Below are 23,820 nucleotides of genomic sequence, written 5' to 3'. Positions count from 1 at the left end.
TCATCTGCTCTTACATCACATCTCGACTCCTTTGCTTTTTCTGTTTCTACTCAGAGCAGTCAACTGTGTTGAAGTGAACCAGGTTTCCCATGTTCTCTCTACGGTCATCTGATAGATGCCACCTTTCCCTCTCAACTGTTCCTCTACTATCACTCTTATCAACCAATTTTGTATTGTGACTGTATTGTGTGCGTATGTGAGAATAAACCAGTGCCACTAGCGTGCATTACACCATTTTCACTTCCTCGTAACATTTGGACAGCTAATTTCACAAACATTTTCAGTGGTTTTAGTGAGGCTGCCATAGAACACAAAATAAGCTTGTGATCAAATTAAATGGCCCCAAGGCACAGCAAAACAACACTACAGGTTTAAAATGTGATCTGACACTTCTTGGCACCAGGTTGATATTTTATGTAGGCCCGATGCCTTACAACACATGTAATAAATTCCATTCGCTGTCATTGCTGCAGCTGTCCGACAAATAAAACCTTTCGTATATACTGGTTTAGCATAGTGTCAGACGCCATTGGGAAAACCTGCAGTGCTTATAGCTGGTCTGTTGGCCTTATAACGGGACACGGTCTCCTGCTGAAAGCTGCCATTGGGTTTTAATGACGCCACATCAGTATTTATCATCCCTTTTGAGGTTGTTGTATTTCTCTCTTCCCATCAACAGAGCTCGTTCCTGTCACATGTGAGTTACCCTCTCTCCCTCCATTCGCTCATTTTACCTGGCCCTCTGCTTTTGTCATCACCCTCTTCCCTTGATCTCTCCCTCCTCCTCCTCTCACTCCCTCTTTCCCTTTGCTGCTGGAGTGTGCTCTATGGTGGGTCACTTGATGCTGAGGGTCAGAGGTCACATGACATGCCAGCCAATAGGAAGTAGGCAGGAAACTTTTTTTTGTAGATATGTGACAGCTGTACATTCTCTGGTGAAAAATTCATCCAGACAATACCAGGATAACTGTTGGGGGAGCAGGGGAAGAGCGGAGATTGGAGCAATTTTACTATCCGTATCTTCAGATCCTTGTCAGGACATGCATTTTAGAGATAAGGTCCTCACTTAAATTATGTCTGGCTGAATTTTTCAAAATTTATACTGCTACTCTGTGCACTTGTGGGTCCAGAAAATACAATATGCTTGGGTATTTGCCCTGTCATTTGTGTGCGTTACATATACGTATATAGATATATATTTTTTTTTTTTTTTGCTTTGGCAGTAGGTGTGTGTCCAGAGTTCTTAATGTTCCCAACATCTTTCTTTATTCCCTGGCCATAATATGGATCTCTGGACAGATGCCGATTTGCCATTTAGCTTGTGTGTACTTGTGATGGCCTGTCTGTATTGGTGTGTATGCTTGTGTCTTACTGGAAGTTTATTTGTGGATCTGCATTTATCTCCATCTCAGAAGGAAATACTGGTCTGGGGTCAGTTTAGTCATCCTGCTCAGAATGGATGTGATGATCGCTGGATGTTGGTCAGTGATTTTTTTTCAGTCGGCTAACTGAAGATGTATGGAGCTTAATAAAGAGGACCTTGAGACTTGCGGCAAAGTTGAGAAGTCCAATGGCCCCTCATAGTTAAATTTTTCCCTTGCCCGTGACATTTATCCTTGACAAAAGATGGTGACAGGGATAAATTATTTTCAATCCCAATATACAACATATGGCCGGTGTTTATAGAATTGTGCAACAGCAGCTGTTGGATGTTTACTAGTGTCATTTGCTGTTTATACAGGATGGGTTTCATTGAATTTTTTTCTAGTGGTTGAAAAGACTTGTGTGAAAGTACTCTCCTCGGTCCTTTTCTTATAGTGGCATCCAGGGGGCCCAAAAGCAGGAAACTGCAATTATACTTGGAACCTCCTAGGTGTGATGATGTGATGCAAAACTGCTGCTAGAGCGGCAAATGCATGCTCAGCAAATCGGTCCTGGAGAAAAGTTGAGGGGAAAACTTGTTAATAATAGACATGACCAGAACTCTGTGGATTTTTTATTGCATACAGCTTATATGAAGAAGCGTACTTGCTCCTCTGTAAGGCAGAATGGCTTGACAGAAACGATTTAAGCAGGTTGTAGCAGGCAGATTATGTATGTTGGGGGAGATTAAGGTATGGGGGCGTTTGTTCTGGGTGCGGGTTCTTCGGGTTATTCTGCTTTGGGTAAAAGGTGACGGGTTACTGATGAGGTTCACAGGGTCATTGGGTGTTTTGTGGGTTTTGGCACTAACCTTGAATTATGTGTGGATAAATGCATGTGTGCGTTGTGTGTTTGTGTGTGTATAGAACGTATGTATGTGGAACCCCCGCTTGTGTGTATGTGTTCTTTAATTGTACATTGCATGTTTTTGGTCCCCTTTTGTTTTCTCTTCATAGCAGAAAGTAAGTATTTAACATTAATACATCCAACTTTGCCAGCATAGTTATTGGTGTGGAAAAACTGAACACTATGAAATGATCCAGTTAATGAATAGCAGATGAAATACAAAGTGCTCACAATACACAACAATTAATCACCCGTGTGAGTCATGGGGGTCATGTTTGATCTTCTCCCCCTTGCTGAGAAACGATAAAAATGTCATAACCTGTAACTGAACAACAGAATCCACAGCGGTCTATACGATTCCTGTAATTATAGAGTTGGCGGGTAGATTTAGACTTACAATGTTCTCAAGATTTGCAATGTTTTCTTCCTCCAATCCACCAGGGGGAGCTGGAGAAGCAGCTGCTGCAGGCTAACCCTATCCTGGAGGCCTTTGGAAATGCCAAGACTGTCAAGAATGACAACTCCTCCAGATTTGTAAGAATTGAAGCTACTCTTTCTTGAGTACTTTTTTTTTTCTATCATGATTTAGTATCTGTTGTACTTGTATTTAATTCCTTTTCGCTCTTCTCCAGGGGAAGTTCATCAGAATCAACTTTGACGTCAACGGTTACATTGTTGGAGCCAACATTGAAACCTGTATCCTTGTTATATGATTTAGCTGACATTTTACTTTTTAAATGGAAAACTTTAAATGACATCGGCACGGCGTCCTACTTTTGACATTTCTCCCTCTTAATAATCTTGGTTTGCGGTAGGAACTGGAGAATTTTCTCACTGTTGTGGTATATAAAACACACAAACTGACAAGAAGATATTCACGAGTGTCAGAATTTGTCCTTGAATCATTAACCCACTAGACTTGCTCGAGAAATCCCGTGCCATCCGCCAGGCCAAAGATGAGAGGACGTTCCACGTTTTCTACTACATGCTGACAGGGGCAGGAGACAAGATGCGCTGTAAGCAACACATTGCATGGGCCAACTTTGGGTTAATGTTCCAGAGTTGGAGCAAAGAAATTTAATTCAAGGTGGTAGTGGTGTTTAGCATCCGCTGTAGCGACCCCTAACGGGAGCAGCTGAAAGTAGTAGTAATAGTAGTAGTGGTGTTTAGCATCGGTAGAGGCTAGTTCCCATCGATGCAGAGAACGGAAATGGAGTAGAGAACGGTCATCTGAGCATGCGCAAAATGCCTCTACCACGCCTCCACACGCCCCGCGTAGCATCCAGGCGCTAGGATTCTAGGAAGACCCACCCCTGCTCTGCGTCTGATTAGCTAACTTTAACCCTAACCTTAACCTACCCAAACAACGGAGACAACGAGTACTTGCGCATGCTCAGTTGACCGTTCTCTGCATCGATGGGAACTAGCCTCTACCGTTTAGCATCTCACTCCAAACCCTTAAATGGTGGCTAATCCTCCAGTGTTAGACACATTGACAAAAACTATTATGAAAAATGTTCATCAGTGACCTGAAAATGAGACAAAAGCAAAATTTGAATTTAAACCATGCTGAAATGTAATATTTAATTATAGCTTTTGTTTACAAAGGTCAACTTTTATTTAGATATTGTCTCATTTTCCTTATGGGTTAAGATTGTCGACTCGTTATTTTTCCGAATTAAATTTACACTGCTTCTTTGACAGTTTCATAGAGCCCCTTTTTCAGTTTCTTATCTACTTCTGTCTTACAAATCTGCTTGGTCTCTTATGTTGTCTTGCCGTCCCTCAGCTGAATTGTGTCTGGAGGGCTACAACAACTACCGTTTCTTGTCCAATGGGAACCTGACCATTCCAGGGCAGCAGGACAAGGACCTGTTTACAGAGACGCTAGAGGCCATGAGGATCATGGGCATACCTGAGGATGAGCAGATTGGCAAGTATTATGTTTCTTCTCCATCATTATATTTCAAATATATCTTAAGACTGTTTTCAAATCGCATTTGTAAAATGTTATCATAGAATATCATTCATTGTATGTTGCATGGCTTAACCGTGACGAGAGGTATCTGATTTATAAAAGGGCTTCCATGACATTTATGGTACTTTCTCTCCACATGAAGGCATGCTGAAGGTGGTGTCCTCTGTTCTCCAGCTGGGGAACATGAGCTTCAAGAAAGAGCGACACACAGACCAGGCCTCCATGCCTGACAACACGGGTATGGCAGACATTATCCCTCAGCATATACCAAGTGCTTTGTTTGCCTCTGTCAAGAAATTTGTTAAACCCTGGTCACACCGTGATCAACATACGAGGGAAAAAAATTAATTGGCCGACTACTATGTCACATGATCCTTATGTCTAAATATTTTCTTCTTTCCAATCCGTCTTATTTCTGACTTTCTGTTTATTGATTTATGTGTTTATTTATTTACTAATCTTTCCTCTCCCTCTCTTCCTGCTACAGCTGCTCAGAAGGTTTGCCACCTGATGGGCATGAATGTGACAGACTTCACCAGGGCCATCCTGTCACCCAGGATCAAGGTCGGCAGGGACTATGTCCAGAAGGCCCAGACGCAGGAACAGGCGGAGTTCGCTGTGGAGGCCCTAGCCAAGGCCACCTATGAAAGAATGTTCCGTTGGCTGGTCATGAGGATCAACAAGGCCCTGGACAAGACCAAGAGACAGGGAGCCTCTTTCATTGGAATCCTGGATATCGCTGGATTCGAGATCTTCGAGGTAAACTAAGTCGGCAAACTGGATGCATATGTCATTATAGGGCTGTGTAACTGAGGTTAAATAATCAAATATGGAGATTTTATGTTTCCACAGTTAATAATCATGTAATTTATTATGAAGCCTTAGCATTATATTTTCAATGTATCTGAAAGTCTATGACCAGTAACAACCTTTGAGAATGCAACGTGCACCTGTGTGTCCAAAATTAGGACATCGGCAGTAACGGACAGGAAAGAGAAGCCCGACATGGAGTGTTTTTGAGGGGGGGAAAAAAGGGTAGTGATGAATAAGGTTAAAAAAAGACTCACTACAGCTAATGTTATGAGTTCCTTATGTGCAGTAAATTAATGTTTCTTGAAACAGACTAATAATTGTGATTGATAATCGTGAACACAAGCTTTTTGCCATAATTTTGCAGCCCTTCATCATGATTCAGTATAAAATAGTAAGAAACTTGCCACTCAAAATTATGTATGCATTCAAAATGGTATTCAAAATCAGATCCAAACTGTTTTAACGATTGTTACTCTGTTGTGATCAGTGGCGCTAATTCATATTTCTCTCTTCCAGCTGAACTCGTTTGAGCAGTTGTGCATCAACTACACCAACGAGAAGCTGCAGCAGCTGTTCAACCACACCATGTTCATCCTGGAGCAGGAGGAGTACCAGAGGGAGGGCATCGAGTGGAGCTTCATTGACTTCGGCCTCGATCTGCAGCCTTGCATCGACCTCATCGAGAAACCTGTGAGGATTCAAACTTTGTTCTCTTTAATATCTAATTTCCTTACTTTGACAGCCATGGCACAGAATCAAGTTTTATTGGGGCATTCTTTTCTAACTGGAGGCGGGAATACATGTAAAGCTTATCTGGTTTTTATGGTCAAACATTTCTAATGTTTTTCTCAACTGTCAATTCCATAGTCCCTACTTAAACTTCCCGTATGCTGATAGTGTATCAAGCCTCCCTATTATTTTCTGTTAAAACCTACTCACTTTTTCCTCTTGCCCCAGGCCAGTCCCCCTGGTATCCTGGCTCTGCTGGATGAGGAATGCTGGTTCCCTAAGGCCACAGACAAGAGCTTTGTGGAGAAGGTGCTCCAGGAGCAAGGCACCCACTCCAAGTTCCATAAACCCAAGAAACTGAAGGATGAGGCAGACTTCTGCATCATGCACTATGCTGGCAAGGTAAGAAGGAAGCGGAAGATTGATGGAGAATAATAAATCCTCTTATCGGCTGTTAAACCACTGTACCGGATAGCACGTCCTTCAGTTAGCATTGCTTTCTAAAGGAGCCCATTTTAGCGTTGCATCAAGTTTTACCCTCCTCTCTCTCTCTCTTTGAAGCAGTTGGTCAGTGGTATCCTTCAACATATTGCATGGATATGTTGAAGGATACCACTGACCATATTGCTTGGATATCAGGGAAATTTATCCATAAAAATCTTCCTATAACTCATCTCTTTGTCGGTATCTGTTCTTCAGGTGGATTACAAGGCTGATGAATGGTTGATGAAGAACATGGACCCTCTGAATGATAATGTGGCCACTCTGCTCAACCAGTCCACTGATAGATTTGTCTCTGAGCTGTGGAAGGATGGTGAGTTGAATCAAAGGATTTATTATGACGACACTGGAATTACTCCAAGGGGATTATGTCTACTGTGGGAATTGCTTATGTATCACAGGGTCTTTTCCTGTTTTACATTTTATGTTGCCTTTTCTCTCTTTCTCATATTCATCGTCTGGTGTCTGGCCCTTTGTTTTCACCCTTTCACTTCCTGTCCATTGGGTTCTATCCGTATCTTCCTGTGTATGGCCCCATTTTGTCTGTCAATCTCATTTTTTCCACTGGGTCTCAGAGGTAAAGAGTTGTCAGAGAGCCTATTTTTACCAACGTTTTCCTATCCTACACTCAGACTCAGGTGACCAGGTTTCTTTTACATCTATTCATCTTTTCCCTTCACTCCTGTGGTGTATCACACTTTTTTTCTACATGGATACCTCCAGCATAAGTCTTTCATACTGTCCATTGCTTCCCTCTAATTGTTTAAACCAATGTCTGACCCCCATGCTATCTCTAAGAAAGTGCGGCATTTAAATTTTATAAAGTTTTTGTTGCATAAATTGTTTTTCTTCCGCCAACTTCTGTGTCTAGTGAGGACTCGCCTTCTGGTCTCCTCACCACATGTTCTCTTTCACTGAAACTCTCCTTCTCTCCCTTTTGTGTAATAGTGTGATTTGGGACCCCTGGTGTTGATCATTGGTACTGCAGCGATGGGTATATGATGCATGGGTTTGGTTTTGTTGTCACAAAAATATGCCACGACTGCCAAGTTTGTCACCCTCTCTGATGCATTCTGTATGCGTATTTTGAGAATGTGCCACACATAGTTGTCATTTGAAGTGCTACAAATTAGCAGTCTTGACAACTGAAACACACACACACACACAAACACACTGCATTGAATTTCTGCCCGTCATGGTGTGAATCTAAATCCCTCCAGCCACGCTTTACTCATATTTTGTACGTCCCCCTCTCTATTTCTGTTTCCCTTTCCTCTGCATTCACTCCGTTTGTGTGGTTTTTCACTAGTTCTGGTTTTCTAAACGTCTGCCTCGTCTCTTCTGGTTTACATATACCAGAAGGAGGTGGAGAGATTAGAGTTTTGTTTGTTTTTTTTTTCATTTTAGTGACCTGTGCAATTTGTTTTCTTTTAATGTTCAGCCCAATTGAAATGTCTTCTGATGTGACACCTCTACTGTTTCTTTCGTTCTGCTCTTTCAGTGGATCGTATCGTCGGCCTGGATAAGGTAGCTGGAATGTCTGAGATGCCAGGTGCCTTTAAAACCCGTAAAGGGATGTTCCGCACAGTGGGCCAGCTGTACAAGGAGCAACTGTCCAAGCTCATGGCAACCCTCAGGAACACCAACCCCAACTTTGTGCGCTGCATCATCCCCAACCATGAGAAAAAGGTACAGTCGTGACGCCCTCACCTCTGCTCGCTTATAGATTGGATTATACTGTAGATGTACACAAGCTGTCGATGTATGTCAGGGGCACAGCCACTTCACTAATGATGCAAGACTCTTTGACTGTTAGATTTATAATTTTTTTTCTACCTTTTTAGGATATTGCAGCACATCCAAAGCAGAGTTGCACATACTATTTTATGCTGGAACTTGCGGGTTTTTGTGCAACGTGTTACTACTGCTATTATTTTTTCAATGTGAAAGGGAGGAGTTACTTGGGAACAAGCTAGTAGCCGCTTCATTGTTTTAATTTGTTTAACAAATGAACTTTAACTTCAGGCAGCCTGATGTGTAAAAGTGAACATTATGATGGGTTGCAAAATGTGATTTACATGTTGAGATTTGGTTCATGAACAATGGAAAAAAAAAAGGAGGCTATGCTTGGCTTATTGAAATATTCTCTGCTGTATAATGCATATTAAAAATTCAACAGGGGGGTATATATTTCAGCATCTCTATATGTGACCAAACTGCTAAATAAAATTTCACTCTTTTCTCTTAGGCTGGTAAACTTGACCCCCACTTGGTTCTGGACCAGCTGAGGTGTAATGGAGTTCTGGAGGGAATCCGTATCTGCAGACAGGGCTTCCCCAACCGCATTGTCTTCCAGGAGTTCAGACAGAGGTAATGAACAAATGTGAACAAAATTTGCAGCAATGTTGTCAGGGTTGTGCGACTGTATAGAGAGAAAACAAATTCCCTACCATCTTTGTCACCCCTAGGTATGAGATCCTCACTCCTAATGCCATCCCCAAGGGTTTTATGGATGGCAAGCAGGCCTGCGTGCTCATGGTAAGGTTATGCAATACTGTGACTTCCATAAGATCTAGTCCTGAAACACAATGCTTGGACTGAAAACAACGGTTCCAGAGAGGGATTGATTTGGGTTTCTGTCTCTTTCTGTCAGATCAAAAGCCTGGAACTGGATCCCAACCTGTACAGAATTGGCCAAAGCAAAGTATTCTTCAGGGCTGGAGTGCTGGCCCACCTGGAAGAGGAGAGAGACATGAAAATCACTGATGTCATCATCAGCTTCCAGGCTTGGTGCAGAGGCTATGTGGCCCGGAAGTAAGGAGACCCCCACCAAACTCTATCCCACTACATTTCTGCCAAGCGTCCAGTTTAACTTGTAAACCAAAAATCTTGATTTGAAATGTGCATTCAGTTTGCCTTTTTGCTACATGGTTGGGTATAACTGTGCTATTTTTCTATTTTACAACATGTTATTGTTATCTGTGATTTTTCTGTTAAATGTATGGCCACAATTGCTTTGTAGGGCTTTTGCTAAGAGGCAGCAGCAGTTGACTGCCATGAAGGTGATCCAGAGGAACTGTGCTGCCTATCTCAAACTCAGAAATTGGCAATGGTGGAGACTCTTCACCAAGGTAAAGACACCGTTCCTGCTTGTACAGTGTCTCAGTAAACTAGCTCTGCAGTTAACTTTAAATTCTCATTCTGAATCCAGAAAGTATCGATCCTCTCCCACTTGTTCTGTGAGTCAAATCCATGCTCCTCTTCTTTTACTCCTCCCCCCTCAGGTTAAGCCCCTGTTGCAGGTGAGCAGGCAGGAAGAGGAGATGCAGGCCAAGGATGAGGAGCTGCTCAAGGTGAAAGAGAAGCATCTGTATACTCAGCAGCAGCTCGAGGAGATGGAGGTCAAACAGCAGCAGGTGAACCCAAGAGAGCCATATTCTTGATCTACATAAGTCTCCATCAAAGACTTGTTTTGTTAGTCAGGGCTTAACATTACAGCTCGGTTTAATCTGTTGTATAAGTTTAGAGCAGTCATGAAATATACAGTCAGCTGATGGAGGTTGAATGACACTTTAGTGGCTGAAGAGCAAAAATAATGTTGAGCCTTCATTATCCCAAACAGTGCATGACGCTAAAGTTGTCTTTTTGTCTTGGCACCCTGACATCTTAAGTTTCTATTCTTCATGCTGAAAACTCTGGAGTCTAGAGTTGTAGAACTTAGTCAAATAAAAATTCAGCCATGCATAGCGTTAATATTCCTGCTCTATTTGTAGCTGAGTGCTGAGAAACTAGCCCTTCAGGAGCAGCTTCAGGCAGAAACGGAGCTTTGCGCAGAGGCTGAAGAGATGAGAGCCCGTCTGGCTGCCAGGAAGCAGGAGCTGGAGGAGATCCTCCATGACCTGGAGGCTCGGGTGGAGGAAGAGGAGGAGCGTGCCAACCACCTACAGTCAGAGAAAAAGAAGATGCAGCAGAACATTACAGTGAGTGGAAAGCCGACTCAACTCAAATGACGCAACTCTTGTTTACTCGGCTCAATCTATTTTGTGGGATTATTTACTTTTCTATAAGGTGCAAAAGATTGGCTTTGCTTACTAGGATCTCAAACTGATGACAGTTATGAAGACAGTCTTTAGGGATATATCTCCTTAAAGACGTCTTCATAACCATATATATATATACACACACACACACCAATGTAGCGAATTCAGGAGGTAGCTGGGAATCTGCTGCAGCCGGGAACCGAACCTGGGTAGCCCGCACCACAGGTGACTGTGCTAGCCAGTTGACTAAAGGGTCCGACCTGTTAGCCAAGGGCTAGCGACTCTACAGATCTGTGGTCGTTACACTACCCCACCCCGTTTCGGGACACGCGTCCCCATGCTTCAGCATACCAGCTCCCTCACGCCTCTGGGCACAGGCACTTCCAATGGCCTCACGGTCTCACCACCTCACTTCTGACACCAATGTAACAAATTCATGGGCAGCCGGGAATCCACGCTACAGTCAGATATTATAGGCAAACAACCACCTTGATGCTTTAATAATATATAATTTTTATTTATTTTTTGTATCTTCAAGGTGGTTATTTGTCTGTAATAACTGACTACCATGTGGGCTGGCAGTAACTCAGGAGGTGGAGCAGGTCGTCCATTAACTGTAGAATTGCTGATTCAATTCTCGGCTCGTCCTGACAAAAAAAAAAAAAATGTCATGGTGTCCCTGAGCAAGACGCCAAACCCCTAACTGCTTTCGATGAGCTGGTTGTTTCTTGCATGGCTGACACCGCCATCTGTGTGTGTGCACGGGTAAATGTGAGGCATTCATTGTAAAAGCGCTTTGAGTGGCTGTAGCAGCTGGAAAAGGCTATATAAATGCAGTCCATTTAGTGTTTGCCAACCCACCCAGCATTGGATTTATCTTCATTTCCATTTACCACAACATCACTTGTTGTGGCAGAGTATCTCTTTCAAGCACTCACTTATTAACATATACTTAATACTTGGAAATTATACATAATACCTCACTCTATGCATGATTGACTGAAATGAACCTTCTCATATTAGTTTTGCATGAACTCACCATCCCTCGTCTCTCTCTGTAAATAGGACTTGGAGCAACAGCTGGATGAGGAGGAGGCTGCCAGGCAGAGACTCCAGCTGGAGAAGGTGACCTTAGAGGCAAAGATGAAGAAGGTGGATGAGGATGTTATGGTGCTGGATGACCAGAACAACAAACTATCCAAGGTCCGATTTACAGAATTTAAGCTATGCCTCCCTGGTTTATGGTAAAGATGTTTTAAAGATGAATTTATTATGGTTTGTTTTTAAATGCACCCCAAAAAGTGTATTTACTTTTCTTGCTCTAAGAACCTGTAACCAACCCCAAGGTGATAGTTTCTTGAATTTTAATCCTGTTGACATAATTGTGAATACAGGAGAAGAAACTGCTCGAGGAGAGGATATCCGAGTTTACTACCAACCTGGCTGAGGAAGAGGAGAAATCCAAGAGCCTACAGAAACTCAAGACCAAACATGAAGCCATGATCAGTGACCTGGAAGGTAGGTGAACAGGACGTGCATGCACAACTCAACAGTTGTCATTACAAATCACATTGGTCCAACATTCCGACTACACCAGGATGGAAAAAGTTAATCTAGTACTACGGTCTCTCAAAAAAATTTTTCTTCTTCCTCTTGTCTATCAGACCGTCTTCGCAGAGAGGAGAAGCAGCGCCAGGAGCTGGAGAAGAACAGGCGTAAGCTCGAAGGAGACTCCACTGAGCTCCACGACCAGATTGCTGAATTGCAGGCCCAGATTGCTGAGCTCCGTGCCCAACTTGCCAAGAAGGAAGAGGAGCTCCAGGCAGCCCTGGCCAGGTATGTGCATTATATGTATGCACATGGACCCTGGAGCAAAATACCTTGATGCAGTTGTGTGATGCAACAGGGGCCCATGTTTGACATCACTCTTTTGTTCCAACTCTTCTCAGCAGTATTTCTTTTATTAACTCCCCAGTACGCTTTCAGTATTTGTGAGTCTGCAGGAAACAACAGTTCTTTGGTGCAATTGTCAGTCAGATTCTGGGTTTTCCACGTTTTAAGGAAAGCGCTGCCATGAAAGCTGTCGATCTAATTTTTGTTACACTATTTCTACTCTCAGGATCGAGGAGGAGGCGGCCCAGAAGAACTTGGCCCAGAAAAAGATCCGCGAGATGGAGGCTCAGCTCTCAGAACTGCAAGAGGATCTGGAGCTTGAGAGACAAGCTCGCACCAAGGCAGAGAAGCACCGCAGGGACCTGGGAGAAGAGCTGGAGGCCCTCAAGACAGAGCTGGAGGACACACTGGACTCCACTGCAGCTCAGCAGGAGCTCAGGTAGAGGCACCTGGCGCAGCTATTATTAAATGCATGGAATATGATGGAAACGATGTTTAAATGAAAGGCTGTTATAGTCTTCAAATGACAATTTTCTTTGAGAAAAATTGTTCCAATTTCCCAGCAGTCTCCTGCATAGAATTATGTTGCCTCTAACACATTATTACTGAATCCTTATGTCGTTTGATTCCCATTGTCTCCTCGTATCTGTTCTCCCTCAGGTCCAAGCGTGAGACTGAGGTAACTCATCTAAAAAAGGCTCTGGATGAAGAGGCCAAGGTCCACGAACTGCAGGTGGTGGAGATGAGACAGAAACACAGCCAGGCCTTTGATGAGCTCAACGAGCAGCTTGAGCAAGCTAAGAGGGTAAGGGATACGTCGACAACACATCCATACACATAGTAAGACGCATACTTCTCTTTAACTCCTGTTTTGGTGTAATTGATGAACTCAAAAACAAACCAAAAAAAAAAACACCTTCTCAAATCACAGGATGCACTCAATGTTGTATTTCCTCTTTCAATATATAGAACAAGGTGTCTGTGGACAAGGCCAAGCAGGCTCTGGAGTCTGAGAGGAACGAGCTGGCCATAGAGTTGCAGACGCTGATGCAGGGTAAGGGAGACTCTGAACATCGCAGGAAGAAGGCTGAAGCCCAGGTCCAGGAACTGCTGGTCAAACAAGCCGAGACTGAGCATCAGCGCCAGGAGCTGGCTGAAAAGTTGACCAAGCTACAGGTATGTGTCTCAGGAGGAATTGATGGGGAATAGGATTTCGTCTTTTTTTTTTTTTAAGTCCCATTCCAGGTATATCTGTACTTGTGCCCCCCCCACCTGAAACTCTTATTCGTTTTTAATGGAAGATTACTCATCATTGCTGTTTTGCTTTTGATATTGTATTTCACATGTTCTGTTATCCTCTATTTTACCCCCCACTCTGATCCAGTTTGTTTGCTTGTGTGTTTTACTTGTTGGAATTTATTTTTGAAAAAAAATGTCTTCTGTTTTTAATGTTAACAGACTTTGAAAACTGTTTAAAAAGTGCTATGCAGTGAAGTTTGTTATTCCGTTTTGATGCACTTATGTCTGATTCCATATTTGAAGGCCAATGGGGTTCCTCTTTCTCCTCTGTCTTGCTGGTAGGCTGAGCTGGACAACGTCAATAGCGTGCTGAATGAGGTGGAGGGCAAGTCCATCAAGGCAACAAAAGACTGCTCTGCTGTTGAGTCCCAGCTACAGGATGTCCAGGTATACTTGGGCCAAAGTCGGATTCTTTTTTCATGCTTTATATTGTCCTGCATATTGACTACATGGTGGTATCATCTGTCTATGTAGTTCTAAATTATATGGTGAGACAAATCATTGCTTAAGAAGCTTTTTGCCACAATGGTAACCAAGAATCCCAAGTCACACACATGGTATGTTTTTATCTGTACATTGAAACAAACCTGGTGTTAGTGCTGTCTTTTACTGACCCTACAGCCTCTTCCTTTTCACAACAGGAACTGCTGCAGGAGGAGACACGCCAGAAGCTGTCTCTCAACACACGTCTGCGTCAGCTGGAAGATGATCAGAGCAGCCTGAGAGAGCAGCTGGAGGAGGAGGAAGAGGCCAAGAAATCTGTAGAGAAACAGCTTTTCAGTGTGCAGGCTCAGGTAAAGTACAACACATGATCTCATCCTGATGCTTTACTATCTATCAACAGTTCAACTTGAGTCATTTGTAACAGAGTAGTTGGCATTTTACACTGCAACCACAGACTCCTCAAGAGGTTTCTGTCCACACCTAATATTCAGATTACTGTACATTTATAGGCCACGAAAAACCATTACCTGATCAAGCACATTTTATAAACCTCTTTCGAGTAACGGTATCTCTCTCTCAAAAGCTTGCTGACATGAAAAAGAAAGTGGAGGCGGAAGCTGGCTGTCTGGAGAATGCTGAGGAGGGGAAGAAGAAGCTTCAGAGGGAGCTGGAGGCAGTGAACCAGCGATGGGAGGAGAAGTGTGCTGCCTTTGAGAAGATGGATAAGACCAAGACGCGTCTCCAGCAGGAGCTGGATGACCTGCTAGTGGACCAGGACCATCTCCGACAGATCGTCTCCAACTTGGAGAAGAAGCAGAAGAAGTTTGACCAGGTGAGTTGATGTGTATTTTCCCAAAATGTTAATGTTAGTCCACACAAAATGTTTTTCAAGTTGAGGGCTTGAATCCTAAAAACATATTTGAGCAGCATTCTCTATATACATCACATGGTTCCAAAAGAATTATCACATAGGTAACGTTGGAAAGCAGGGAAATCACATTTATACATATGACATGATTTAAGGAAATGTTTCTCTTTCGGATATTCCCTAGATGCTGGCAGAGGAGAAGAACATCTCTGCACGCTATGCAGAGGAGCGTGACCGTGCTGAGGCTGAGGCAAGGGAGAAGGAGACTCGTGCCCTGGCTCTGACCCGCGAGCTTGAATCTTTGATGGACACGAAGGATGAATTGGACCGCAGCAACAAACTGCTGCGTGCTGAAATGGAGGACCTGGTATCCTCAAAGGATGATGTTGGCAAGAGTGTAAGTCATTAGTACTTTGTCTCGGTCTATATAGTGGAGTATATCCATCTCCTCATCTATCCATCTGTATTGTGTACATTTACATATTTGTTTCCTGGTCTTACATGTGTTTGTGCTCAGAAAAATCATTTCTACACTTTCCTCCTGACCTGTCAAATCCGTGCCTTTTCTCCCATTAGTCCCACATCTTACCATGGTCCTCTTATCTCAAGTCCTTATCGTTGCCCTCACTCTACCCCGCCCTACAGGTCCATGAGCTGGAGAAGTCCAAGCGTGGCATGGAGCAGCAGCTGGACGAGATGAGGACCCAGCTGGAGGAACTGGAGGATGAGCTGCAGGCCACAGAGGATGCCAAGCTGCGCCTGGAGGTCAACATGCAGGCCATGAAGGCCCAGTACGAGAGGGACCTGGCAGGACGAGATGAGATGGGTGAAGAGAAGAAGAGGGCACTGATCAAACAGGCATGTTACAGACACGACACATACTTATTCACTCACACAGAGATACTCATCCAAGACTTCGGTTTTGAGTTCCCACTGTAACTCATAAAACATTGGCATGTGATATGTTGCCATATTTTATCTGATCACAAGCCAGAGAACATCAATAATCCTAACACAGCACATATATGAATATGCCATCCTGCCTGTAATCTAGGATTAGTGTGTTTTCTATTCTCAGAGGGATGGTGCATGGAGACCCCACTTATTTCCCTTTTCCATTAAGGGACATGACTAAAATTGAATCTCTACCCCACAGGTGCGAGAGATGGAGCTTGAGCTTGAGGATGAGAGGAAGCAGCGTTCTGTCGCCGTGGCAGCCCGTAAGAAGCTTGAACTGGACCTGAAGGAACTGGAGGCAGCCATTGATATGGCCAACAAGAACCGTGACGAGGCCCTTAAGCAGTTGAAGAAGCTCCAGGTGTGTGTGTGTGCTTGTTAAGATACCGTGGATAAAAAAACTTAGCCTTTATTGCTATACAAATAACTGATATGGTTATTCTTCCTTTGTGGTCTGAGTTTTTTCTCCCTCTTCTACTGTTCTCAGGCCCAGATGAAGGAACTTATCAGGGAGCTAGAAGACACTCGTATGTCCAGGGAAGAGATCCTTGCTCAGGCCAAGGAGACCGAGAAGAAGCTGAAGGGCATGGAGGCCGACATGATCCAGATGCAGGAGGTCAGTTTACACACCTGTCCCTCATTCTGCCCCATTTTTCCTGTAACTCTTTACTTGAATTTTCATACTCCAAAAATGCAACAAAAAATAAAATTAATTGATTCAAACCTCACATTTTTTTGTTTTCGGGTCTCTCCCTACCCATCGTTGTGTACTTGTAATAAAACACAACCCCTTGTAAAAACTGACCAGTTCCAACATATCATTTGTTTATCGACCCCTCTTCAGGAGTTGGCAGCTGCAGAGCGTGTGAAAAGACAGGCCCAGCAGGAGAGAGACGAGCTACAGGATGAGATTAACAACCAGGCCAGCAAGAAGTAAGCCAAGTCTTTTATTTGTGTCTCGTTATTGTTCAGACTGCAGGGCAGATGACAGAGCAGCAGCCATGCAGGCACGAAGGGTTTTGGTGTCTTGATCAGGAACTTTTTAGCCAATCGGATGCCTGCTGTCACAAGGGCTTGTAGTTGACTGATGGTCTCACTACATCACCAAATTTTTTAATACTATGCTAGTGTCTGCATGTCCTACTGATGAACTGATTTTTGATGTGTTGTCCTCCAGTGTTACTTATGTTGACATAAATACAGTATAAAAAAAAATTCAATGGCCTTTTTTCCATGGGGGATGGGGAATAATATTACTACTATACTACTAATGATGATAATAATAATAATCAAAATTTGCCTTGGTAAAAAAAAAATGTATTCCCCTTTTTTTTTGTACAAGGGTGAATTTTAATTTTGCTGTCGTCCCATTTAACTTTGACAAACAGCTTTCGTAGTAGTGTTTTGCCAAGAAATTTGAATACCGTCTTACTGCATTGATTTTAAAAACAAATTTGATCATTCCTGCCTCGAAGTCATTTTGCCTGAATCCTGGTTTAGAAACAAAGGTGAATTTTTATTAATCTGCTTGTTTTCATCATGGAAATGATCATGGATGAATGTTGTCTTAGTCCCTTTTATGAAACGAACACTGTCATCCTCTCGTATGCTTCCCTCCTCATCTCCCTTAATGTCCCTCCGCTCACCCGTCGTCTTCTCTCATTCCTCAGTGCGCAGATTGCGGAGGAGAAGAGAAGGCTGGAGGCCCGCATTGCTCAGCTAGAGGAGGAGCTTGAGGAGGAGCAGAATAACACGGAACTGGTCAACGACAGGCTGAAGAGAGCCATCCTGCAGGTCAGCAAATGGACGAAAAAGGGCTGGATAAGAGCTTTGTGATTATAGCCACGCTATTACTAAACTGGATTTGAAAATCCACCATCCAGTTGGAGAGACCTCATGGTTTTAGGATGAAGTAGCAAGTACAGGTTCAGTGTCGTAGTCGGGTGCATGGAAAGGATCCGACCTAAGTCCCTTTGCATTAGAGCATCAGATAAAATACTGTACAACACACTATGCATTTATTTATTTATTGATTTATTTTGCCAGATTGGGTTGAGGACTAACTGCTGTTGGCCCCTCAACAAGAGTTGTGGCCACCCCCCCCCCTTAACCTTTTGAATAATATGTAAATGTTGGCAAACTGATGTGCCTATTCGGTCACAGTTTGCTTCACCCAAGTGCTACCCTTTATGAGCCCTGTACTAATGACTTACTCATCTAAACCTTGCTTTTGGAAATACTTTAAGCCAGTGGTCAGCAACTGGGGGACTCTGGTCCAGATTTGGACCACAAGAGGCTTCCATCCAGTCCGCGAAGCCTTCGAGATAATGGGGGGGAAAAAATGATAGGTTCATTCTTTATTTTGTCATTAGAGACTTTTTAAGAGGCACAACAAGGCCAGCTCAGTAGAGCCGTCTGAGTCCTACGATTGCAGGTTGCTGCACACGCTATTTTCAAGAAGAGAAGCGAGCAGACCGATGCACACGGGCAGAGGTAAATTAAGGATTGAAAAAAGATGGCATTATTAAAAAATAGAAAAGTTGTCAGTTAAAACGAAGTCTTCTGAGATGACTGGACAGAAGAGAACACATTTATTCTTCCTGCAATGAGCTTTACGAGGCCGGTGTGCCTCATTTGCTCAATCTGTTGGCAGTTGTCAAAAGTGGAAATGCTGGGGCGTCTGGATAGTGTAGCGGTCTATTCCGTTGCCTACCAACACAGGGATCTCTGGTTCGAATCCCTGTGTTACTTCCGACTTGGTCGGGCGTCCCTACAGACACAATTGGCCGTGTCTGCGGATGGGAAGCCGACTGTGGGTGTGTGTCCTGGTCGCCGCACTAGCGCCTCCTCTGGTTGGTCGGGGTGCCTGTTTGGAGGGGAGGGGGAACTTGGGGGGGGGGGGGATAGCGTGATCCTCCCATGTGCTACGTCCTCCCGGTGAAACTCCTCACTGTCAGGTTAAAAGAAGCGGCTGGCGACGCCACATGTATCGGAGGAGACGTGGTAGTCTGCAGCCCTCCCTGGATCTGCAGAGGGAGCGGGACCGGCACGGCTCGGAAGAGTGGGGTAATTGGCTAAGTACAATTGGGAGAAAATAATAATAAAAAAAAAAAGTTAACTAAACTGATTTCTCTAGTCTTGGAAAAAAAATCACGAGCTCGTGTTTGTAGGTATCGAATTTTTTGGACCTCAGCTGGGGAGAAGGGTTGACTTACTGGACCTCTAACAATTTCAGTTGAAGACCCCTGCTTTAAGCCATGAAAGGGGACACTTAAAAGCCCTTGCTTTTTCAGTTCCATATTACTGGAGCTGTTATTAGAATTTACACAGGTTCTCTAGTGTCATGCCACAATATCAGACTTACGACCCTTTTTCACTGCTGTTCTTTAGAATGACCAGATGAATGTGGAGCTTACTGCTGAGCGCAGCACCTCCCAGCGCATCGAGGGGGCTCGAGCCCAGCTGGAGCGCCAGAACAAGGAGCTGAAACTGAAGCTGCAGGAGCTGGAGGGAACGGTCAAGTCCAAGTACAAGGCCAGTATCTCCGCCCTGGAGGCCAAAATCGCCCAGCTGGAGGAGCAACTGGACATAGAGACCAGGTGGGGGAGGATTGGGATCAGAAGAGGAAAAGCCTCAACTTCGAGAGCTGATTGACACCATGGTTAATTTTTAAAATTTGGTATAGTTAAGACAGTCTCAAATGCTGTCATGAATTCTTCAGTTCTAACTTTAAATTGTACCCAGCACAAAGTGGCAATTAACAAACTTGGGGTTTTGTTTTTTTTGTGTGTGTGTGTCACAAAAGTTATCAGTTTCTCCTACATTCATGTCAGGGTTAGACTAGCTCATGCGAAGGATTATGACCGCTTTATTCTGACCCGTGTTGTTTTTCTGAGCTAGGGAGAGGCAGGCCGCCTCCAAATTGGTCAGACGCACCGAGAAGAAGATGAAGGAGGTCATCCTGCAGGTGGAGGATGAGCGACGCAACACGGAGCAGTACAAAGACCAGGTCAGATTTGCCAATATCATCACACTGCCAGTCCCAGTAACAGTCCACTGGCTATTTTGATATCCCTATACTTGCATTATGAATTATTTTAAATGTATTAGGGTTGTAGTGATATGGCTCAGCATGTGCCCAGCCATACTGGCATATTGCCACCAATTAGAATGGCAGTTTTAGTATGGGATTTTGATAACTATCTACATTGTAAAGTTGGGCAATAAAAGTGGTGAGGAAAAGCTCACGGTCTAGAGCATTTGCTCTTTGACAGGGTTGAAAAGTAACATTACCACATGGATGCTACCAGCTTGCTCAGTTGGTAGCACCAGAATATGACTTGGTCACTTTTTCTTTCTTTCTTTTTTTTTATAAATCATTATTCCTCATTTTGTTGGGGACCCCCTGGATCTCCCTGAAGGTCCTCGGACCTACACCATGAAAGCAGTTGAGACAGTAGGCAGCAAAAAACACGGCACCTTGTAGTCAGTGTGCCCAAACTCTGTTCGCGACTCTCGTATAGCATCTATGAACGTGTTTTATTAATTTTTTTTATTCTTCTGTTGACGTAGTCGGAGAAGTTGAACTCTCGTATGAAGCAACTGAAGAGGCAGCTGGAGGAGGCCGAGGAAGAGGCACAGAGAGCAAATGCAAACCGCAGGAAACTGCAGCGGGAGCTGGAGGATGCCACAGAGTCGGCAGATGCCATGAACCGTGAAGTTAGCACCCTCAAGAGCAAGCTCAGGTGAGCAATGGAAATATGCATGCAGTAAATTTTATATGCAGTGTGCTTCATTCATCTTTGTTTATTCAGCAATTTGAGATGAATGAGACTTAAGACGAAGATGTTGTCGAAGATTTTGCATAGACAGTGTTATGCCAGGCATCATATATATATATATATATATATATATATATATATATATATATATCATAAAATTGCTCCTAAATGGGTTACTGTCACATTTTCACTTAAGTCTTCCATTTTCCTATTACCTTATATGCTTTAACTTAAAGTTAACTAACTTCAAGAACTATGTAGAGGTATGAGAAAAACACACTAACAGCCATTAGACTGGTTTTCCTTTTAGACATTTACAGTTTAATTTAAACATGCGGCCATTGGGCTATACTATTCAAAACTAACAGTTAAGTTTATTTCTCTCTGTTCTGTTATTTGCAAACAATAAGTTTATGGTAATTATTTTGGTTAGCCTACTATGTGATAATGCCATGGTGTGTGAGTCAATTTTTGCCTTAAATAGTGACACCGGGGGCGTCTGTATCATTCAAGACGTCGTAATAATGCAGTGGCGATGATGACGAATAGTGTAGGCTAACCATTGCTGTAAACCAGGGAATACTGAATGGCTGCTAACTTCTGCCTCCTGATGTCACGGAAGTCTGACTCTGTGGTTATTTATTCTAGTTTACCTGCCACTCACTACTTTTGTTTTAATTTGTGTGTGTGTGTGTGTGTGTGTGTACACGTGGTGTTTGCCTGTTGCTCTTACTCCCCACTCCCATTACCTTCTCTTTTCCAACTCAGTTTTCTGACCTGTTTTTATTAACTCTAGAAGGCAATTTCACTGGGTTCAGTTCATCGGCAAATGTGTTTACTTTAATTGTCCTTCCTATTCGGAACAGTTTTTTGTTCCATGTAGATCTTCATATCCAGTCAGACATATGCAGTATCCCCCCCCCCCTTTTTTTTTTTTTTTTGGTCCCCAGAATTTTCAAAGCTCTCGGGGGCAGATCATTCCAATACAGAGTTCCATCTGACTGGAATAATCTTTTTCTGGGATCTATTACTTCTTAATTTCTCATCTTAAAACGACCTGTTAATGCTTTTAATTTGTGTGTACTCGAAGACAAACTGTTTCAATTGCTCTTTATGTTGATGTAGTTGATTTATTATCCGGGTCATTATATCCAATTTTTCTTGCACAAATTCTGAGGACTGGGGGCGTGGGTGGGAGAAGTTGTGTGAGTTGTCTGTATTTGCAGTGTGTTTGTTATGTAGTTTTTGTTTTTTGTAATTTTATATTTGTCTATAGGACCCCCTTGAAAATGAGATGCTAAATCTCAAAGGGCTATCCATCCTTCAATAAATTCCTTCAAGTGACCCTCTAACTGATTTTTTTTTTCTTCCAGGCGTGGGGATCTTCCCTTCACCATGCGCCGGATTGTTAGCCGTGCCGGTATTGAAAGCGACGAGGAAAGTGAACCCAAAAGCGAGACCCCCGAGCCCAAACCAGAGTGAATAGCCATAGTACCCTCCTGCTCCTGATAGGAAGAACTGCATTATGAATAGACAGACCCATATACAGATCCACCTACTATATAGAGAGGAACACAATTTGTTGTAATACTGTATGAAAAACACACAGGGAGTTGGCTGATGACAGTCTCAAGTCCTTCTATGGTGACAATCTATGCACACTTGATAGACTCTCGCATTTGCAGAAGCCAGTAAACAAAGATGCAGACAATCACCATGCTGACTCATTCTTAAACACGTATAATGTCTTTGGCCAGATTTCTTTCTCTTTTTTTTTTTCTTTTTTTTTTTTGGTGTGTGCTTCATTCTCTGAGGGGAGGAAAAAAATACAATATTTTTATAATGATACATTCCAATTAAATAGTCCTGATTTAGGAACTATTTTTGTAACTAAAGAATGAGAAACTGGGAAGAATAATGAATAAATGAGGACCGATTACAGGAAGGGGACCAAAATGATACTGCAGCCAATAGATTTGTATTTTATTCAAAAGTTTTTATAATGGTCAAGTATGAAACTACTATATGTTTATTATGGCTTGTGCTCGCAATCGCCTCAGTTTATAATGGAGATTTATGTGCTGAAATATACTCTATTAATTTAGCTGTGGTTAGCGTGCTACACGACGATGCTTTCCCGCTTGATATGAAAAATATACAGTTTTCCTTGTTAGCATCTAATTTCGTCACAAATTTACTCGCGGCAACAGATTAGAGACTCGTTGGTGTATGGTGAAGGCATTTTGATTATGACTGTTGAAATTTCTTAATTTTGCACTGAGATGTAAAACTTAAGTCTAGACGTGATAAAACCACTGCATTGTTCCATTGAATTTAAATGTTGGATAAAGAGGACAAATATACCCTCAGGGGATGTTTTTAAATTTCAGACTATGCACAAGCTCATACACAACATGCCAACACACTAAGGCCTTATACGACTTAATTCTTCTCGCATGCAAGGGTGTTTTCCCTCACTCCTAAAGTTATTCAAAAGATTGATTTCAAAGTGTTGTATCGATACGCTGGGTAAAGCTTAAATGGGGTGGTAGGGTACTTTGTCATTACTCTCAGTACACACTGTATTCTCAGGGCACAGCATGACGTGGTGCAGGAGGTGAGGATTCTGCAGACCAAAGGGACATTCGGGAGCTACAGGGAGGTAGTTCTTCTTAGCTAATTAGGGGGGGGGTCTCTGTTAGCGTTTAATCCATACACCATGTTGACTGCCAACTGGGTCTTGATAGATAGATAGATGAGGATTTGGCAAAAGGAGATGCCCCAGGTTGAAACTTACGGCCAGACATTAAATAGGTCTCAGCACATTTGCGGTTGCATCAAGGTGTTGCTTGATGTAGGGCTTAAGGTAAATTGAACTCCTCACAGGCTGTGCTCACTGGTGGCTTTTGGCTCACACTGCTGGGAAGTGAGAGGAACGTGTTAAGGAATGGTGAATCACAAAAAAAAGTATCACTGTCATCTTTCTCACTTTAAAAGACGCTTTAAAAAAAAAAACCAAATGAAGAAAAGCTGAAAAAAATGCATCGTATTCATTTTCTGTGTTCAATTTCTGTATGCACCTCTCGAATCAGTATCTCGAGGGACAAGTTGTGAATTATTGGTATTATTGCAATAAAGAGGCTTTCTGAACCGCTTCATTTTTGATCTCTTCATTTCACCCGTGCATCCCAAATGGCAATTTACGGTTTCGACCCAGACGGGGTCGTTTATTGCTATGGCGCAGCATCA

The 23,820-nt window shown here is 43.0% G+C and overlaps 1 protein-coding gene across 2 annotated transcripts in view; it reads left to right on the top strand.

Moving 5' to 3' along the window:
• LOC130120098 (myosin-9-like) overlaps positions 1-23,729 on the top strand; it is a 41,415-nt gene extending 17,686 nt beyond the window's left edge. Inside the window, exons 6-41 of one of the 2 annotated variants that reach the window (XM_056288717.1) lie at positions 680-697; positions 2,710-2,802; positions 2,901-2,964; positions 3,186-3,284; positions 4,058-4,201; positions 4,389-4,484; positions 4,734-5,005; positions 5,576-5,749; positions 6,017-6,190; positions 6,488-6,602; positions 7,791-7,978; positions 8,538-8,659; positions 8,758-8,827; positions 8,943-9,103; positions 9,312-9,420; positions 9,574-9,705; positions 10,063-10,269; positions 11,395-11,532; positions 11,724-11,847; positions 11,994-12,165; positions 12,449-12,661; positions 12,883-13,027; positions 13,192-13,398; positions 13,804-13,908; positions 14,163-14,315; positions 14,549-14,797; positions 15,018-15,230; positions 15,479-15,691; positions 15,990-16,151; positions 16,278-16,406; positions 16,635-16,723; positions 17,461-17,584; positions 19,181-19,389; positions 19,691-19,799; positions 20,363-20,535; positions 21,945-23,729. In XM_056288717.1, coding sequence (XP_056144692.1) covers positions 680-697; positions 2,710-2,802; positions 2,901-2,964; positions 3,186-3,284; positions 4,058-4,201; positions 4,389-4,484; positions 4,734-5,005; positions 5,576-5,749; positions 6,017-6,190; positions 6,488-6,602; positions 7,791-7,978; positions 8,538-8,659; positions 8,758-8,827; positions 8,943-9,103; positions 9,312-9,420; positions 9,574-9,705; positions 10,063-10,269; positions 11,395-11,532; positions 11,724-11,847; positions 11,994-12,165; positions 12,449-12,661; positions 12,883-13,027; positions 13,192-13,398; positions 13,804-13,908; positions 14,163-14,315; positions 14,549-14,797; positions 15,018-15,230; positions 15,479-15,691; positions 15,990-16,151; positions 16,278-16,406; positions 16,635-16,723; positions 17,461-17,584; positions 19,181-19,389; positions 19,691-19,799; positions 20,363-20,535; positions 21,945-22,053 — 5,274 coding nt within the window. In that variant the 3' untranslated portion in view covers positions 22,054-23,729. The remainder of the gene's footprint in view (positions 1-679; positions 698-2,709; positions 2,803-2,900; positions 2,965-3,185; positions 3,285-4,057; positions 4,202-4,388; positions 4,485-4,733; positions 5,006-5,575; positions 5,750-6,016; positions 6,191-6,487; positions 6,603-7,790; positions 7,979-8,537; positions 8,660-8,757; positions 8,828-8,942; positions 9,104-9,311; positions 9,421-9,573; positions 9,706-10,062; positions 10,270-11,394; positions 11,533-11,723; positions 11,848-11,993; positions 12,166-12,448; positions 12,662-12,882; positions 13,028-13,191; positions 13,399-13,803; positions 13,909-14,162; positions 14,316-14,548; positions 14,798-15,017; positions 15,231-15,478; positions 15,692-15,989; positions 16,152-16,277; positions 16,407-16,634; positions 16,724-17,460; positions 17,585-19,180; positions 19,390-19,690; positions 19,800-20,362; positions 20,536-21,944) is intronic. The other variant, XM_056288718.1, reaches the window with a different exon arrangement.
• The last annotated feature ends 91 nt before the right edge of the window (positions 23,730-23,820 follow it).

This window comes from Lampris incognitus, chromosome 10 (genome assembly GCF_029633865.1).
Source record: "Lampris incognitus isolate fLamInc1 chromosome 10, fLamInc1.hap2, whole genome shotgun sequence".
In the NCBI taxonomy this organism is placed as follows: Eukaryota; Metazoa; Chordata; class Actinopteri; order Lampriformes; family Lampridae; genus Lampris; species Lampris incognitus.
The sequence above is the reverse complement of the archived record's forward strand: the minus strand, read 5'-3'. Positions and strand labels throughout refer to the sequence as shown.